The sequence below is a fragment of the Cygnus atratus genome, chromosome 13 (assembly GCF_013377495.2).
Source record: "Cygnus atratus isolate AKBS03 ecotype Queensland, Australia chromosome 13, CAtr_DNAZoo_HiC_assembly, whole genome shotgun sequence".
Taxonomy (NCBI): Eukaryota; Metazoa; Chordata; class Aves; order Anseriformes; family Anatidae; genus Cygnus; species Cygnus atratus.
The window spans coordinates 12,740,262-12,759,686 of record NC_066374.1 but is presented as its reverse complement, the minus strand read 5'-3'; the positions used below and the strand labels follow the sequence as shown (position 1 = coordinate 12,759,686).

The window sequence follows — 19,425 nt, the reverse complement described above, 5'->3', positions numbered from 1 at the left end:
TCGCTCCTGCAGGCCCCAGCTCCCAGTCCCGGCGGACTTTGCTGAATCCCATGTCTGTGCTGAGATGGGCTGGGTGGGAGCACACATAGACAAGCTATGGCTGTGGATATACCTGGGTGACTGCAGTGTCTGAGCTGTCCCCATGGAAGGCCAGGTGTGTCTCCTGGGTTTTGGTGCCAACAAGTTCACTGCTGTCTGCTGCTCCGCGCCCAGCTCTTTCCTGGCCAGGAGGAGAAATCAGTGGCTGCAGGTTGGAGTGATCCAGGGCAGCATCCTCCCCATCCTTCCGTGGGTTTGGGGGGTGGCTCTGTGCACCCCAAGAGCATCCCCTCCAGCTCCGCGCTCCATGGGAAGTGCAGCTTCGAAAAGGCTGCCGAGCTCCCTGCTGCTGCGTTGTCCTTTCAGATGCTCTTCCTGCGAGTTGTGACCGTTGGAATGCATTCGGGAATTTCTCCCTCTCGGCCTCCTCCCCTTTCTATTCCCTCCTACCTCGCGAGGGGGGAATTTTGCCAAACCCTCTAGAATTAGAGTGGAAAGGAAGCACGCTGGATTTGTGCGGAGAGAGCTCGGGCTGCTAGCCGCTCGTCTGCAGTGCCTTCACCCCTGTACCGTGCCGAAACGTCCCCGCTAGAGAGAGGCGAGAAAACCCGGTTGGAGAGCCGATACGCGGCTGCTGGCCCGGCGAGATCGTAGCCGTGAAATGGGCCCTGCCAGCGGCTCGCTGCAAAGTGCATCATGTACCTCTGGTTCCTGGCGGGGACGGGGAGGGGAGGGAAGGGGACGAGCTTTCCAAGGCGGGTGGGAGGGTGCGCTTGCCAAAATGTCCCCACCCAAAGGAACGTGCACTGGCTGTGTCTAACTCCCCACGGGTGCGAGCTGACGTGGGCTTTTGCTAGCACACCCGCCCTCCCCCCCTTTGGAAATTTGGCCCTCGGAGTCTAATACATCATTGTTCTGCTTATAAATGTACTAAGTGTTGAGAATGTTTTGGTTTTTTCCTTAATTATAATTGTAATTGGCTTTTCCCCTTCTCTCTTGTTTATTTTTTTTCCCAACGCTGTCTTGCTTTGCACTGTGATTGCATGCTGCGCCCCGATGTGTCCTTCATGACGATGTCACATGGCTTGTTGCTGTGATTCCTGCCACGCCCCCAAATCCACCACATGTTGCCATGGTTACATTAAAAAAAAAAACCAAAAAAAAAAAAAAAAAAACAAAACAAAACAAAACCGCTCCACCCTCCCGTATGTCGCTTCCATGGTTCCCTTCCGAAAGTGCCCATGATGCACGGTGCTACGCCCACCACTGTGTCTGCAGCAACAACTCCTGCCACCAGCGTCCCCTTCGCTGCAACAGCTACCGCCAATCAGGTTTGGCCCTTTCAATGGCTTTCTTTCACGTGTTCAGATCTCGAGGACCGGGCGAGGGCCGGATCCTGCGCGGCGCCGAGCGCCTCCCGGTGCTGCTCGGCTCGGCGCAGGCTCGGGCCCGCAGAGGCAGCGTGCGTGCGTGTGTGTGTGTGTGTGTGTGTGCGCGCGTGCGTGTGTGTGTGTCTGGGGATCGGTGAGGGGGCACCCGGGGTGCTGGTCCTGCCGCGGCGGCTAGCCCAGCCGGAGCGTAGGGATGGGCGATCCGCAGGGGTGTGCAGGCTCCCGGAGGTCTGGGCGCTTCTCTGGCAGCGTGTCCGGCTTCTCCAAATCCACCCCCCCACCCCGGGTCCTGAAAAAAACAGGCTGTAAAACTCCCGACGATACTGTCTCACTAGACCTGCAGCACTTCTGCTTTCAGTCTCAAGCAGAAATACCACCCCGAGCATCCTTCCCTGTGGTATTTTGGCATGTCCTCTCCTGGCTGGAAAGTGGAAGTGGGAACACGAGGAGGCCTACCCCAGTGCAAGATTGGACTCTGAAAACAATCCCCCCACTCCCCTCCCAGAAAAAGAAAAACGGGAGTGAGGCGATGAAGTCTGAAGCTTATTTACATCAGTAACGTCACCCATCCCTACAGAAATTACTCTGGATGTGCAGTACGTGCCGTTGTAGCACTGCCATAAGTGTACAGGACTTCATGCATGTCTGCCAACCCATAATTCTCTCCAAAACTTTCCTCTGAAGATACTGAGTTGTGATGGCTGCTTCCGCACCAGTCCTGACCTGTATATGCACAATCTGTCCTAGTGATGCTTCCTGATAATTTGGTGTGCCACAACTTTTTCCAGTTAGACCAGAGAAATTTCGAGTGCTTTCCCCACCACTCCCCAATACCACTTGTAGCATTTTTTAGTTCTTTGTCCTGCTCTCAGGTTTAGAGCTGTAGCAAAGAAAAATGGGGTATCACTTATTGAATAGGATGCTATTAGGCATGCTGAACGCCAGCGTTATCTCAGGGGATATCCTGTAGTCTTTTGCTAGTGCAAAGTCATAAAGCTTTCAGAAGAAGTTTTGCCTGCATAAGTCCTCAGCAGTTTTTTACTGCTTGCAGTAGGTATTGCTATTCTTTTTCTGTGCTTTGTTGTAATTTTCAGGTAGAGAAGGTCTTACTCATACTTGTATCGGTCATGAGAAGAAAGCAGAGATTTCTGTGCAGTGTTGCTCTGTGGCTATATGAGTCTGGACAAAGTTATGCTCCTTATGTTTCAGCCAGCTAGCTTCAGGGCATTTTGTCTTACTTGTAGTCCATGGAGTTAAAGTCCCAGTACAATTAACCACCACTCCATGAGGCATCAGTAGTGATGCAACTGTGTTGTACTTAATGTGTGGCAAAATAAATACAAGTTGGGAATGGATCATGTTTTATAAGACACTGATGTACTTACTAACCTGAAACTGAAGACAGAATGAAGAGACTTTTCTCGAGACAATGTTTTAATGTGTTGTGTTCTTTGTTTGTTTTGCTGTAGATATCCCAGTTATCAGTAGATGAACTGAGTAGCAGCATGTTTGTTTCACAGATGTAGAAGTTCCCGATAGAACAGTAAGTTGCTTTTTTGGTATTTCTCTTTACAGCGGAGTACTTTGTACAAGGGCACTGCATCCCCCAAAAGGGGATGGTTTGGGCAGAGGGACTGAGCCTGCAGGACCACGGTGGCTTTGCTCTCTGCCAAGTCGACAGAAAATTCAGCAGCTGAAGCACAGATATGGACCAGCCTTGTGGCTTACAACAAGCCATGTTTTGTTGTGTCTAAAATACCTGTTTCGTGGTATTCATAGCCGCCTGTCTTGCATCCCCCTGAGCCTGGCAGTTGTGTTTACAAGTTACTCTTGCTCCGCACAGCTCCCAGCTGCCTGCAGGTGCCTCAGGGGGTTGTGCTATTGATGGTAAAGACTGCTCTGGTAATGAGTCAGCTGAAAAGGGGAAACTTCTGTTTTGCTGTTAGTGGCATATTCCGTTTCCTGGGGTAAGCAGGACTGGGTCATCAGCAGCTGCTGTGCATCAGCAGGACTGGCTTGGTATGGGCACGGATCTGCTGTTAACTGCAGTAGGGGCCTGGCCCATGACAGTTTGCTTTAGGGGTCCTCGTACGTCTTTAAGATGAATGCCACAAGCAGCATCCTTCACACTATATGGAGATCCTGGGCTTCCCTAGGCTGCTGGGTTTCTCTGAATGGGAATAACAAAGTTGTTTGTCCTTTTCCTTGACTTACAGAGTGTTTTAAGGCCTTAGCAGCAGTCATTTTTCCATTGCTTTTATTTGTAAACATTAGCTAATGTTCATAAGAAAAAGATCCCTTGGGACTTTTAGTTCACTGCTGTATTTTTCACCCCAAGGCATGAAAGAGTAGTTCAGCCACTTCAACAAGAAATCACCAGATTTTCCCAATGCAGGCTGTTTAGTGTACACAGATAGGCAACCTATTTCTTACATAGGTCACATTTACAGGCAAGTACTTAAAAGCTGGAAATTAATTTGGCAAGCAATTCTCTAGTTATATCTTCAGCAAATGACAGAAGTTACTCATGTTGGTGGTGGCCTTTATCTCTGGTGACCTAAATAAGCTGTTTTATGTATAAACGGCCTGCTAACTGTGGCCGTGGACCCGTGTTAGTCTAGGGGTGAACACTGAGGTATCCCTGTCAGTTGAAAATGTTGTGCGTTATACAACGTACTGCTCTCCTAAACGGCAGACAGATGTGCCACCTGACATGTTACACTATTTCCATAACACGTGCGAAACAGTCTGTTCCACCCAATAAGGAGATCATTTGCACTGGAAGAACCTAGTTCTTGAACTCTGATTTCATTATTTCAGGAAACTTATTTTTTCTGAATTATTTTCATTTCCATGTGAGTGTGTTCTTAAATTCACACTGTCAATAGCTAGTGATTTCAGAGTAGGAAAGGAAACTCCATGAAATATATTTAGCAAACAGGGAGCACGGTACAGTCTGTCCGAACAAAGCATCAGCCGTGCTTTTAAGGGCAGTGAAAAATACTTACCTGAAAGAAGGATGGTCAGCATTTCAAATGTGATGGGTTCTCTTGGGGATCAGTCTACTGGGCATGGAAAGCATCTGTGTAAGAAGACAAGCCCGTTCTTCATGAGGGAGCTGTGACCATGTGTATGACCCACCAGTCTGCCAGAAGCTCTTGGCCTCTCAACACCTCACAGCTGCAGGGTGTAAACCCCCTTCATAGACTGGTAGAAAAGGGCTATTTCCCCCACTGTCAGGAGCCCTTGTGTTTTGATCCCATTTCTGTGTTGTTTCCCACCATATCCATGTGTAAACTAAAGGCCAGCAAATCTCTCAAGCACACATCATTTCATGCTGCCACCCAAGCATGTGAAGTTGTGCGTGTGCTCAAGTTTTTTGCCAGATAAGGATCTTCATTGACATTTCTCAGTGCCAAGGGGTGAATTCCCAAAGCTGCTGTGAGTGGGAGTTTTGTTATAGAAATACTTGCTGCTCTGGCAGATGTTGTTCTTTTTCTCCGTGGTTGACAAGGTCCTGGTAGCCAGGCTGGCTAGCCTAGCTCTTTACAGGGAGGATTTTCAGAAGTATATCCGAGGAGAGGAGATTTGCTCCCAGAAGAGGGTAACCTGAGCACAGGGTTTGTATGTTCCTGTTTTGTCTCTGAGCCTGATTCATATTTGGCTCCCTAGGATTAGATTTTAATGTGAATATCTATGGCTGCCTTCAAAGGAAACAGGAGCCAACGGTGGTCAGGGATTCCTCCGGTCCTCTCATTAGTCACTCTCCACCTGCCTTCTTGTCTCACAAATGAGACTGTTATTCTCTCACCTCCCTATTTCATAAGTTGTTTTTTCAGCATGTGTGAAGCACACTGGAAATGGAAAGCCCCAAGTGCAGATTAAAGAGGATGCCAAATGCGTTATTAGTAGTTTCATCCTACATCAGAAAATTAAGGGAATAAAACATTGTCTCTCCGCAACATACAAATGGCAACCTGTTGGGCAGTGCAGTGGGGATGTAGATATATCGTAGTAGAATGACTTTATTGAAGGAAATATATAGCTAGCTTCACATTCTTTCTTCGTTCTTTTTTTCTTTCCCCTGCAGCAGACCATGTTGAAATTCTGAACCGTAAAATTATGGAGCACCAGGACTTCTTGGTGGGAAGCTGCGCATGGCCTTTCTGTATATATTCCCTCTTCCCTTCTATCGTTCTCTACCACCTCTACAGTAAGCCTGTTGCAGCCTACATGTTAACCAAAAACTGATCAATGGGAATGTCAAAAAAAAAAAAGGAAAAAAAGAAAAAAAAAAGAAAAAAAAAGCACTATAGAAACAATTAACAAACAGCGCTCTGTTATATGAGATATACAAGTAGAAAATTATAATAGACTTTTATAACACATTACTTTAACACACTTAATCATTTTATGACTACCATCCTGATAAGTGCATCTGCACAGCGGACTGTTGGTTTACTGTATACTATCGATGGATAAATGTTTGTCTTGTTTTTAAAGTGTTATCTTACTGTTTTGTTTACATCATAGTCTATTGATTTGTTTTAAAGTGTACATCATTATCAAGTATACTCAATACCATTTTTTCATTATTGTTATGTCTTAAGTTTTCATATACTGTAGGTTTTATGGGGTTTTGTTTGTTTTTTACTAAAAATGTTATTGTGGGAAACAGGAATTATGTGCTTGAAAAACACGACGCAGGAATGTTCTGCCCTTTTCTGGATTTTGCAGTTAATGTCAGCTAGAGTTGCTTGTGTTAAATGCTCCTTTTATCATGGAAAATTTGCCTTCAAGCAGAGTCTCCAAATTTTTAGTACAAACAATATGAAAGGACAGCTGTCATTTTAGTCCAGTTCAGGGTATTTCTTTAAATACAGTGAGCTCATTCTGGAAACTGAAGAAAAAAGAAAAACACAAAAACCCAATCTCAGTAAGGGGATAGGAAAGATTTGCTCAGATTATGGTAGGCATCAAGGAATTTCTGCAGTTCTGTTGTACGTTGAAGTGCATTCTCAGCTGCAAACGGCGCACAATCTTTCTTGCTGTTTTCATGGTGCAGTAAAAAAAAAACAACACGTGGATAAAAGTGAGATGGCTTCAGTTGGGCAAAGATGCATTTGCATTGGAGAGCAACAAATGCCAACTGTTAGCTATAAAACATGTAGCTGGAGCAGGCCCATAATCATGACATAGCCCAAGCTGGGTAATACCGTGAAGACTGGGCTTGTCTTCCCTAAGCATGCTGAAACATTTCCGCCTGAAATCCTCTATGGCTGTTTGAAATTTTGTCAGCATGCACCAATTTTTTAATCACCATTGTTCATGATTCGGTGATTTTTCCCAAGATCTCTGGCCCTTTAAAGCAAACACAGCAGTAACAAACCAGAAAAAATCGAAGCATAAGCTTTCTACCATACATAAACGTTCTTGTTAATGGGGTTCTTGTAGGTCAGGGGATGTATTTTGGCACCTTCAACTTGATCAAGACCAACGTTTGTCACAACCAAGGGCTAGTTTTCAATACCTCCTCATCAAGCGCATGAATAAAACAGCTACCAGCTGAGCATGCTGGGCAGCACGGCCTGGTGTTGTGCTGCCTTGCTGAACAATCTGGCTACACAGAATGCATTTTAGTTCAACAATGCAGCTAAATTCATCCCTGTCATAGCTTCATAGTATCACTGGCATTATGGAAGAGATGGATTTGCTCCTGTAAATCCACGAACTCCATAAACGTACTAAGTGCTAGGAGAAAGACAGTCATTATTAAATACAAGCAAGAGACAAGTTCCTAGTGTCCTGTCTCCCTGAATTCACAGTGGTCTTGCAGAGTGCCAAACTCTGACAAACAGGTTATATTTTCTTTTCCAAGTTCCTTGGCCTTGGTTAGAGAATTTCCTTGTCCCCCTCTCCTCCAGTGTGGGCACAGATACATTGATAGGCACGTACCTACGTGGACCACAAGTGATAAAGGGGCGTGTGGAGCACAACAGGTTTGCCCCTGATGAGGCTCTGACCAGCTGCTTGTGGCAATTTATTCACAGCAAGAACCTTTGAAGAGTCCAGCTCAAAAAGGCCTTGAGCCAGAAGGGATCTTTCTATTCATTTCAGCAGGCTTTGAACCAAACCCTGAAAGACGGGAAAAAAACACACACCCCTAACTCTCAATCATGAACCTCGTGTTTTGACAGTCACTTGTGTCTGTAGCTGTTTCCCAGCCATCACCATTCAAAAGCAAGATGGTGTTGCCTGAAATTAGTGACTCTCATTTATATTGGCTACCACATACCTGTTCTTTTAACCACTGAGTTTCTGTTTCCCAAAACCATAACATTGTTAGTGGAAAAAGTGGATTTGAGTACTTCCTGTTTGAAATTATTTGTGTATCAAAATGGGTTTTGCACAACCTGTGCCAGTGCCTCAACAAAGAACAGAGCTGATCTTCTTAAGCCAGAAAGGATGCATTCAAGCTTGTATGGCTTTATGAGTTAAAGGAGGTTGGAACTTTTTCAGTGCTAAATGGATTTTTGTATATCTTGACACTTTGATGTAACCTCCTATTTTATTTATCTACTTAAACATCTGGCATAGATGTGCATAGAATGTAAACCTAGAATACAGCTGTTTTCACGTCACATTTAAAGCACTGAAAAAAAAACGTTTAAGGATTATTTTTTATTAAAGAGGTCCAATGAGGGATGTTCAGGGTAGTTATATTAGGTGCCACAACAGTTTTTATATTGCTGGCAAATTTAGAGTTAATTTGTAAATGAGTTTAAGGAAAGAAAAGCTTGAAGCACTAAACTTCACCAAATTCAAAACAATCTCGGCAAAATGCCATTTTGAGGTAGCACTATTTAAACTAGTTGTGCAATGACTTGCTCTAATTTTCTTTGTTCAAGAAAGAAAAAAAAAAACAGTCGACAGACTATAAATTTCCTAAATAGACTATTACAAAGTCACCAAGGTAGTTAGTGACTCTAAACAAATGTCATAAAAGCATGAATATCATCCTTTATTTGACAAGAGATGTATGTAAGTTTGTTTAAATCAATATAATTTTAGTGACATTTTTATAAGCTTCCCACTTTCCATGAACCTATATTTTTTATTTATCCAAAGTTATTTCTCTTTGTCCATTTCTCTCAGCCTTATGCAAACAATATGCAAGAAATGCTGAAACTTGGATAAAACGGGTCATGCAGAGGGAAAATGAAAGCTGAGATTGATCATTTTCACGAAAAGGTTGTTAGTAGTTTCAATAATAAGTACTACTACTAAACTGTAACATAAGCAGACAATAAAAGAGGGATTTAAAATAAAATGGATTCATAAAACTATTAAGATTATTTTTGTTAAATACAGTGTTTTTAGTAGTTTGGAACATGATTTCACAATCAGCCGTGTTTTTTAGTTGGAAGTTTCTAGCTGATGATTTTTGACTTTGTATTTTTGCATCGTGATGTTCTAGAAACCATTACCTCCCTGGCCAGCCCGCGCCGGCCCCGTTCCTGAACACTCTGAAGCACTTTCCTCTCTGCCATACGTGTCATTTCGCACTGCACTCGGAGTGTTCACGAACAGCGGCGCGGGCGGGCTGGCCGCGCGCTCTGCAAACCACAAGCGCCGTGCTCCTGCCGCGGCTCCGGCAGCGGCTGCGGAGCTCCGGATTCCTGCGGCGGGGTCCTCCCAGCGTGCAGTCGGCTGCGGACCACGGCGAGAGTCCCGCCCGAGCGGCTGGAGCTGTGCAAACCGTACAGGCAGCGATGGAGATGGGTATGTGTCTCTTGTAAGGTGCATCGGGTCGGATAAGGAGACGTGTGTGTCTGATGAGATGTCTTCTCCACCTTGCAGACTCCTTGCTAACGCAGTAGAGTAGCTCTAGGACATGCTAGTACACAATGATTGAGAAACTGGAGTCCTCATTTTTTTTTTTATCCCTTGTACATTTCACATACATGAAAATTGAAAAAGGTGAAATTTATGAGGAAAATCTAATTTCCCATTCCTGTTGAATGGATTTAGTTTGATATTGACCTGATTTTACCATGTGCCTGTTGAAGGCCTTAGAGTATATACTGTATGTTAAAGACTGTAATAACATTAAAAAAAATAGTTGATAGCCTAATCCAAATGTAAATATAGCTACAACACATTGTTACTAGGCTACAACGCATTAATTCATGTCATATATTTTCATTTCTTTACCATTAGTTTTTAAGGTTTTCATTATTGCTTTTTTGATATCTTTAGTAACTAATGAATTTAATTTTGAAGGAGAGTTAGAGAAAGTTTAAAATTTTTACTACATGTATTCAACCCATTTAGTTATATTCTAAACCAACACTGAAGCATGGTAAGGTATAGAATACAGTCCATAACTAGTTTGTATAGTTTACAGTTTAAGAACAAAATTAACTTTGTATGTAACTCCTACAATGATAGATTCATTGTTAACTAATTATATTAAGTTGTTGTTGCTATGGCAACAAAACTACAACATGGCTACCTTTGTATACATTATTTGTGAAATTTTCACATGTAAATTAAAAGTGATGTGTAACAGTATGAGCTTGTTAAAGGTACAGTTCGATACTGTCAGATAAAGATATGATTGAATATTTTTAAAATCCCAAAGTCCCATGTGAACGCTGAATTTGTGTCTTTATGTCACTTTTTCAGTCAAGAAGTTTACAACACATGGATTTAGAGTCAGGTTTTATAGCTTGTAGAAATTGTTGTGTGGCAAGGGTTATTCCACAGTATTTTAACTTTGAAAACACGACAGCCTGTATTTACGACATAGCGACTGGTCTTTCTTTCATTTCACGTTCACTTGCATTGTGGGAATTCAGAATTAATCCGTTTCAGTACTGTAGCTCTGCTTGCAATTTTGGTTTGTTTTGTTTTCCTGAAATTGAACACTCACATGATTACGTTACGATCAGGGCTAAATAATTAAACGTGTAACTATTTTAATACTAATTTATATTAGCAAAAACTGTACATAAGAAAAAATATTGTGGAATGACCCCGTAACAGTGTTGAAGATACAAATATGCTGCAGTTAAACTGATTCAGTTAGTGTACGAATGTGTGAGACACACCTTTTTTGCACTTATGTACATAGTCCACGAAAGAAATCCTTGGAACTTATTTTGAATATAAAAAGTCTGTAATAATACAGGAAAAGTTTGTAAAAGAGATAGGTATTACTAAGGCTTTGAAAAGGAGGAGTTTTTTGCTATAAAACTTATCTGAAAGCATGATGTTGCTTTGCTGTTGTAAAAGCTTTGTAGTTTGCCATAGCTTATTATACAGCAGACTGATAACAGGTCAGCTCCAACCTGCAGCACAGAGAAATGGGAAACAGTGCTTAATTAATTAGTAAGGTCACTAGCAAAGATTTTTGTAATCAGCCTACATTTTCAAACACACCCTAGGTCATGTTTCTGATGCTTCGTATTCTCGGTGAATCCTATTAGGACTGATAAGTCAGTGACAGCATACACACGTTTTTCCTGGCACCTAATCCTATTTCTAGCTGGAAGTGCTTATCTGTTATAGGTGGCTGTCATTGCGGCAAGGGTTTTAAATCCCAGAGGGAGTTTGAACTGGTGCAGCATGCTGGTTTGTTGTTTGTTTTGGTTGTTTTGGTTTTGCTGATTTTTTTTTTCTTTTTTTCTTTTTTTAAACCTTTTGGGGCAAGCTAACAAAACTGAAGTGACCGATGAGCAGTGGAGGGACAGGAGCTGTTTCATATTGTCTTGGGACGGTTTTCTCCTGCTGTGCCCCCTGCCTTAGCGTTCATCTGAGAGAGCCAAAGGTCCTGGTCAGACGGCAGTGCTGCACAGCGCTGCCTGCCATGAGGAAGCTGTTGGATGGATGCCGGGCAGGGAAGTGAACGCTAATCGTGGCAGCGTGGCCAGCTTGGTGCTTCTGGCTGGATTTAACAGTCCCTGTTGACTTGCCATCAAAAGGGAGTGCAACCATCCCGCTCAGCCTGCTGAGCAGCAGCACGGTGCTCCTCAAGCATCTTCTGGGTAGAAAGGGGCTGCCCGGGGGCTGAGGGGCGCGTGGCTCTGCCGCTTCTCTCCCTGCAGTCGGTCACAGTTTAACAGAGAGAACTGGCGCTTCCAGGAGGACCTGGCTGTGCCTTCCCCGTCCAGCCGAGGCTGCCCCTGGTTCTTCGGAGCTGTCAGGCCGCCCTCTGTACAGCGCGAAGCAGCCCACAGCCAAGTGTCAGGAATCCCAGGCAAAGCCCTGTGCCTTTACTGGCCAGGAGATGCTCTCATATGCGGAGCTGGTTGTCCTTTTGTTCGCTGCTAAGCAAGGTGCTTTCCCTAACGAAATGTTAGTTGTAACAGAGAAAACAGAAGATTAATGGTGTAAAATATCCTTCCCCTGCAGCAGATTCCTAATTCCCAGCAGCCCTGGGCTCTCTTGATTCCCTTCCCACTGCTGCTCTATTGGTTGTACTGGCAACTCCCTGCAGTACCGGGTGGTTTTTGGAAAAGCTGGAGGGCCTGTATTGACCCACTTAGGTTTTGGTTGGAACCAGTTGTGGGGTTTTGTTTGTTTTTGTTTGTTTGTTTGTTTTTCAAAATGCAAACCTCAGATTTGCTTGGGTAAGGTTGCTGGTTTTGCCACAAGGCTGGTCCCAGCTCAAGCTGCTGAGCTCTGAACACCCCAGAACAGTGCCAGCGGGTGGTGGCACCCGGTGTCCCTGGCTGCCTTTCCTGCCCATCCCGGGGCTGGGGGCTGTTGTGTCGCTGCCAAGTGACTGCTCTTCAGCCACCGCTGCCGGTGGCTGTCTCAGAGATTGCTCTCTTGACATCGCTGACAAACGTCCCCTACCCAGACTGTGTTTCACCACGTGGTTTGTTTAAGCAGGTGGTTTGATGAATCAGAACCTTAGCATCATGTGGTCCCAGTGTCTTTAAAACAGCGGGAAAAAAATCAGATGTCTCTTTGTGGGCGTTACAATAACCTAGATTTTAATATGAAATAATCGGCAAATTCTAGCCACCGTGCTATTAAGGCTTCCCTTTGCTGTAATCAATTTTATAATCAAGCTCTTACTCATTTCTAAGATTGAGAGAAAAATATTTTGCACTATGCGAAATGAATCGTAGCTGGTAAAACTTCCTTGGGATATGAGGATGATCATGACAACACTGCTAAAATCTTTGCTAGTGATCTTTACTGACATCTCTATCATCAAAAATAACTCTATATGCCTCTCAAATGGGATATTTAAACATGCAAAATAACACAACTATTAAATAAAATGAAGTTATTTTTTCCAAACACACAACAGAGAGAGTTACCTGACACCGAATTACAAGGTTCCAGTTCTTTATTACTGTACACAGATGCTATTTGATAGTGGTGGAAGCCAAATGATTTTGTTGCCATGGCTTTTGTATCCTAGCAGATGAGGGGATGATAAGACCATTCTTAGATTGGATTATGGGATTTTTTTCTTTACAATTAGCTTTCTTTCAATTATATTTATATTTTAAATCATGAAAATGAAACTAAACTCCCCATGCTCCTTATTATATCACCTGACAACAGATCACTTTTTTTTTTTAAATAGAGAATTGTATTTTAGGCAATCAAATCAAACAGAGAATGTTCTAAATTGTCAATTTTTAATTTAAATATATAAAAACACTTATACTGTACTGTGTAAAGTAGATATTTGAAGCACATTCTTCTTTTCATAGGCATTTCTGGTAAAACAAAGTAAGGGAAACATTAGGAATCAATTTAATGGTATAGTTTAGAATATATACAAACAATTACAGTTAGCCCTGTGGAATTGTAAGAAATTAAAATATCATCAGATTCAGACAGGCATAGGCTAATGCAGTATTTCAGTTCCATAACACAATAGTTCATTCCCTCAACTGCTACCAACAGGGTGTACGCTTTGAATTTATTTTTCTTTTTGCCACGTTATATTGCTGTAGTGCTTGTACGTGCTTTAGAAATGTGCATAATGCTACTCATTTTAGTATGTTACTTCTATATTGTTATTGTTTATTTTTTGATCTTTTAATAAAGTGTATAAAATTCTTGGTTATGTTTTTTATGGATCCATATCTACACATTAATAGGAGTTTACTTAAGAACTTTTCAAGTTCCAGTTTATTAGTCCCAATCTTTAAAGGTTCTGATGTAAAAATAATAACTAATGAATTTGATTCAATGTTATCTCTAAAGTGTAGAAGAACAGAATAAATTTCTTTCCAGAAAATCCTTTCAGTATTTTGAATTCTGTAGCCAGTGCCTCCTCTTTATTGGATGCATTAGGCCTATCATATTAAAGTTACTAACATAAGAAAGAAATTTGTATTTTAGAAAAATAAAAGTAAAACTTTCCAGATGCTGCCTTTTGGTTTCTCTTGTGCCTTAGACCTTCTGAGACACATGTGATGTGTTATGTTTGTTTTGTATTTTTCCATGCTTCCTTTCTGACCCTATCTATGATGTGATTAGAGAGGAGATCAGAGCTGTGCATTTGAAGATAACCATGAAGAATAAATTGAATATAATTCAAAGGCCTGCAGCTTTTGTAGCACAGTGATGTGTGTATTAATTTTTCTCTTTCAGCATTTGTGTCAGATACTGTTTTGAACGTCCCAGTGCAGTAATACAACAGTAATCTCCCTTTGGCAGAGTCCTGGATTCCCAAACTCTCCTCCAAGTGCCCGGCTCTTCCCCTGGGCTGCCCGGCCGAGCCCCGCGCCCCCGGCTGCAGGCAGCCAGCGGGGCTGAGGTGCCTCTCGCTGCACCTGGGGCGACTGCAGCGGCGCTTGGTCTGATCTTCCTCCTGGGGAACCTGCTTCTTGCTGAGACACGGAGGTTTTGTTCCTTCTGTAGCACTGAGTAGATGTAGAGATGAGAACATCGTTCCGCAGCGTCTTCCCTCCTTGGTTGCCACCTGTGTGCCAGCAGCATTGCTGTAAAGGGGACTTTTGCCCCTAAACTGCCCTGAGGTCACCACTTACTCCCTAAAAGCATTAGCCTCCATTTTCCTGAGCCCCAGGGGATTCAGGTCTGAAAGCGAAGCAGAAATCATCTTTCCTTGTGATGCTGATCCTGACGTGCCTGGGGTCCCCTCTGTGAGCTTGATGACAGCACCAGGGCCACGTCCTCCTACAGTGATCAGAGGGAGCTGCACCGGAGCCATTGGAGGTGCCTCTCCCTCAACCACACCGAAATGCAGAATCTGCCTTGGCCAAGGGACGGCCAGGGTTGCCTGTGATGGCACAAGGGAGGGGACGGGGTGTGCAGGGGCTCCTGATGTTCACTGCGAGCTCTCCTCTGGTACCAGCTGCTTTCGCGCTCACGTGTTGGGTCCAGACGGAGGCGCCAAGCCCTGCGGCATGGCTTTGGCAGGAAAGGCTCTCAGCAGCTGGAAAGGACACCTGGAAGCCCCTGGAGATGTGGAAGGCTCTCATCTTTGTTAAAGTCTTGAGTCGTATTTTGGCCTTGGCACCCAGGCTGCTGCAACACAGGTGATGCAAGACGACAAGCGGGTCAAGACCTGTGCAACAGGAGGTGTTTAATGCCAACACGAGGAAGGGGACTGCAGCATGGGCATGGGCATTGTTGGCCATTTTTGCTACAGGTTCCTTGGTTGATTTAACTAGATCCGAGGCAGGTTCTTTGCAGCTCCTGGGCAGCATATATGTGTGCATGCCCAGCCAGGGATGGCATCTGACCTGGAGTCCTGCCTCATAGCCCAGAAAAACAGGGTGGGAGACCAGGTGAACTGTTCTGCATTCCACATCTTGGTGCAAGCCACATGGATAGTAAGGATCTGGGTTCCCAAATGTGTTCAAGAATCTGATACCAGGGAAAAATAGGAGTTTTTAAATAAATATGTCAGGCTCCTGGTCTACTAGAGCTGCCTGGTGGTGAGCAGAAGCAGGAGCAATGCTCCCAGGCACGCACTGCTGTTCCCCATCGGCTTTTGTAGGACACACTGTTGACTTTGAGAAAAGACAGACCAAGTCTAGGACAAAATTATATAACTGTTTCTTTTTCATCAGCCTGTTTCCCTGTCTTCTCCTTGCAGGTTAATTGACTCTATTTATGTGTCGAGGCCACTTAGATTTTTTTTTTTCTATAAATGACTCCTGCCTAGGCTGATGGCGTAATTAAATGTCTGTATTTTTTTCTGAAACAAAAAAAAGAACAGGGAAAACTGAAACTTTTCTAAGCAATGGATGCTTTGGTGTTCCACTAATGGTGTGGGACCATTCCGGAATGGTTACTCAGTTTTCATTACCAGCTTTCCTCTGCTTCACTTTCCCTGCTTCTAACGCTGTGCTGTGGGTCAGCTGGAGAAACCCAAAGCTTTGGAGCTGAGAAACGTTGATGGGTTTAATTTTATGGCCCTGTGTATCAGAGAGGGTGATGCAGCCACGGCTCTTAAATGAGTTCGTACCGAGCTCAGCTTTTGACCAGCAGCAGCAGGCAGGGTTTTGCTGGGCTGGCAGTGCTGTGGGTGGCTGCGGGCAGCGCTGGGCTGCAGGCAGGCTCCCAGCCCTGCAGGATGGAGCCACACTGCTGCAAAGCTGAAGCCCGCTCAGGAGAGGCAGAATCCACCTCTCAGCTGACACGAGCCCAAGGCAGCCAGTCCACCCCTGCCAGCTCGGGTACGACCGTGCTGAGATTGAGGTTGGGCATGAGGGAAAATGAGGACAGAAGAAGAGAGCTGCCAGCGTTTTTTTGCTGGCAAGCCAAGCACTCCTGACTGCTCAGGTGCAATTACTTGTCTTGAGCCAGGACTAGTGCTTTATAGATGAGGTTGGATTAAAGAACCTGAGCACACCATACATGATGCCGTATTTATGGCAAGTGTCATCTGGAAATATTGCAGCACCCGGCCTATCTATCTTCCTCTCTGCTGGGGCATGTTTGTGCAGGAAAGCCAAGTTTAATAAAAATCTCCACTTAGCTCTTTGGCTATTGAAACTTCAGCGGGAAACCCAGGGAAAATATCTATTTTTCAAAGCTTGCTCCATATTAAGATGGGCCTCTGTGGTCCAAAGCCAGACAGTTTTTACCCAGTCTGGACTTAGCGCTGGATAAATAGATCACTTTGATCTATTTATTATGAGGAAAAGGAGGATGGAGAAAGACATGTTTGGCTAATCCCCCGTGAGTTGTGGATTTAAAATATTTTCACCAACAAAAGCAGCCAGTTAACCCTTCCTGGAGGAGGGAGCGTGCTCAGAGCAAGCTGTGTCCCAGGGAACAGCCCGTGTGTTCTTGCTTGTACGATAGCTGTGATTGCTGTCAATGCACCAATTAGCCCTTTTCAGCCAAGGTGGGTCCCTCCCTCAAGTACATTTCCCCAAAAAGCAACACCTGTGAAGGGCCCAGAAAGTTCCTGTGGCCTCTGTGGGCAGAGGGACCTGTGTGAAGGAGGAAAACTGCAGCCCAAAGGCCATGCAGATGGGCTTGGAGGAGTGTCCGCTCCTCCAGGTTTGGCTTGGCTGGGCTACAAGACCTTTGCTGCAAATGCCTTTGCCCTTTCCTCCCCATTTTGCCTTTTTCAGGGTGTTTCTGCCAGTCAGTGCAGCAGCAGCAGGAGCAGCAGCGCGCTGTCCTGTCCCCGCTGTTCCTGCTGTCCTTGCCTTGGATCTGGAGGTGTAAATCCAGCCCAAGGCGACGGGACGTGTGCGGCAGCTGCCACAGCAAGGAGCAACACAGCCAGGCAGGAGGCTGCGGTATGATGCTGCACCGTGGATTTCTTTGGAGCTGCACCTGGGTCACACAGAGGTATTTCTGCTTCCCTCCGCAGTGCATGCAAATTATTTGCTTGTAAATGTTATCTGCACCATCCCAAAGGAGCTGCTGCTGCCTTCCTCCCCTCTGTAGCCATCACGTTCTCAAAGCCTGCGTTTATAATCGATGTAGCTTCTGCTTTAACGCTCTGCCACCATAATTCAGCTGATCTTAGTGGTGTGGTTTCTGCTGCAGCTTCTGTGCACAAGCAGCGGCTCCAGACAGTGTGGGCTCTCCAGCGTGCACTGTGTCCCCGCTGACAGCCCCATTTCTGCCCCCACACCTGCAGTGTGGCTGCTGTCTGGAAGGGCCCTGGCTTGTGAGCAGCTCCTGGCAAAAGGTGCAGAGGGGTGTTTTGGGGTGCATGCCTGTGTGTGTCCCATAGAAACAGTACTCACAGCTACTCTGCGAGGCTTCTGGAAAATGCCTGTCAAAGAAAAATACTGTTTGACTTCCACTGCAGAAACCCAGGCCGGAACGACAGCCGCCGTCCTTCTGTCCCTGCAGCGCGACCCTGCCCGAGGGACGTGGTGGTGAGGAGACGTGTGAGGAGATGTGTGACGCACCGCCGGCGCTCAAGGGCACTGCTGAACTGCCAGGCAGGTTACGGCACGAGAGGCCCAGACCGTGCCACTCCAGCGCCCCAGTGAGCCCCGCGCTGGGCTCAGTGTTTGTCCCCCACTGGAGCAGGGGAAGCGGCAATGGGACCCTTCGCAGGGCTCAGGGGTGTGCTCTGTGGCAGGGGATGTGCCACTGCCCTGCTAGCCCCGGGCCTCACCCCGTCATTTATTTATTTATTTTTTAAATCTTTCTTCTCTCAATTTGCTAGGAAACGTCTTTGAATTTGGTGACCTCGGGCTGAAATAATCCCCTGCCCTCTGTGCCAAATGCCAAAGGGGCACAGCTCCCCTCAGCTCTCAGTGGGGCAGTCTGGGGGACTTGGAGGGGCCAAGGGATGACAGACGTGGGACCTGGGGCTCGTGCCCAGGAGCCTTGGCACAGGTCTGCCCACGCCATGTTAGCGCATCCCGGCTGCAAAGGGCACTCCCGCTCCACGCAGCTACAGAGGCTGCTGTATTTAATTGATTGCATCGTTCAAATGGGGTCGCCTGGCTCATGCTAAAGCCTGGAGCGAGGAATTTAAGGGCCCAGCACTGCCTAGAGCAGGGCAGCTAATTGCAGGGGGTGACCCCTCATAAAGCAGTTGTCCTCGCTGGCCCTGGGCGCGTTACTCTGCGTCCCTCACTGCAGCCCTGCTGAGCCGAACAAGAGGAGGCAGCACCCACCTGGCCATGCCTTGGGCTGTCCCTCCCGGTGGGGACACTGCCCTGCAGACGCCGCTGGGCTCTGTGGAGCCCTGGGGGTGAAATGCTGTGCTAGGGCAGGCGCGGGGCAGGTGTTGGGGAGCCCAGCCAGAGTTTTAGAGCAGATCTGACCCCTCAGTTCAGGGAGCCAGAGGGACAGCTGGGATGTACCAGGCACTGCCCCTGACGCAGGGTGACAGTGGGAGCCTGAGGCTTGGGACTGGGCAGGATGAGGCCTTGGAAGTCTTTTTAATTCCTAGTCTGAGGGTGGGGCTGTGGCTGGATTTGGACCAGCAGGGACAGGCAGAGCGTGGCCCGTGCTGGGTGGGGAGGTGGGCTGCAGTTCCCCCTCCCAGGCTCTCACCCCTCTGCCAGCTTTGCTCAATTATGGGAAATCCTTTAAGCTTTTGCATTAGTGCTGTATTTAGGTCTGCACTGTATTAGGACTTGGCACAGGAAGCGGAGTCAGATTTCTCACTTAATAAAGAACGTTTTAAAGGCATTTGTTGCCATGGCCCCGGCACTGCCAGCCCGGTGGCTGGGGCATGACGGGTGCTGCAGGAGGGGAGGGTGCTGGCGCTGCTGGAGGGCTCCTCACCAGCCACGCCTGGCCCTGGCAGAGCCAGCCCTCTTCCCTGCCTCGCTCCCGTGAGGCTGCTGGGCTGGCAGGAGGCCGGTCCTGCTGGCAATAAATGTGTCATCAGGATGCGAGCAGGGATAATGAGTCACGGACGCCCACCGCCAGCCAGCCTGGTCCTGGCACAGGGCTGCAGGGCAGGAGCAGAGAGAGTAGGGATGCTCCAGCCCACGCTGCTGCCCTCCTTCCCTGCCCCTCCCAGCCTCTGCGCTGGAGCTATCAGGCAGGGGTTGTCCTG

The 19,425-nt window shown here is 46.2% G+C and overlaps 1 protein-coding gene across 16 annotated transcripts in view; it reads left to right on the top strand.

Moving 5' to 3' along the window:
• The window catches only part of MBNL3 (muscleblind like splicing regulator 3), a 100,783-nt gene extending 86,952 nt beyond the window's left edge, over positions 1–13,831 (top strand). For 10 of the 16 annotated variants that reach the window (XM_035541139.2, XM_035541143.2, XM_035541135.2 and 7 more), the window contains 3 exons: positions 1,276–1,370; positions 2,900–2,973; positions 5,521–13,831. In XM_035541139.2, the coding sequence (XP_035397032.1) occupies positions 1,276–1,370; positions 2,900–2,956 (152 nt within the window). In that variant the 3' untranslated portion in view covers positions 2,957–2,973; positions 5,521–13,831. The remainder of the gene's footprint in view (positions 1–1,275; positions 1,371–2,899; positions 2,974–5,520) is intronic. The other 6 variants (XR_004777808.2, XR_004777805.2, XR_004777811.2 and 3 more) reach the window with 1 other exon arrangement.
• Positions 13,832–19,425: the final 5,594 nt, after the last annotated feature.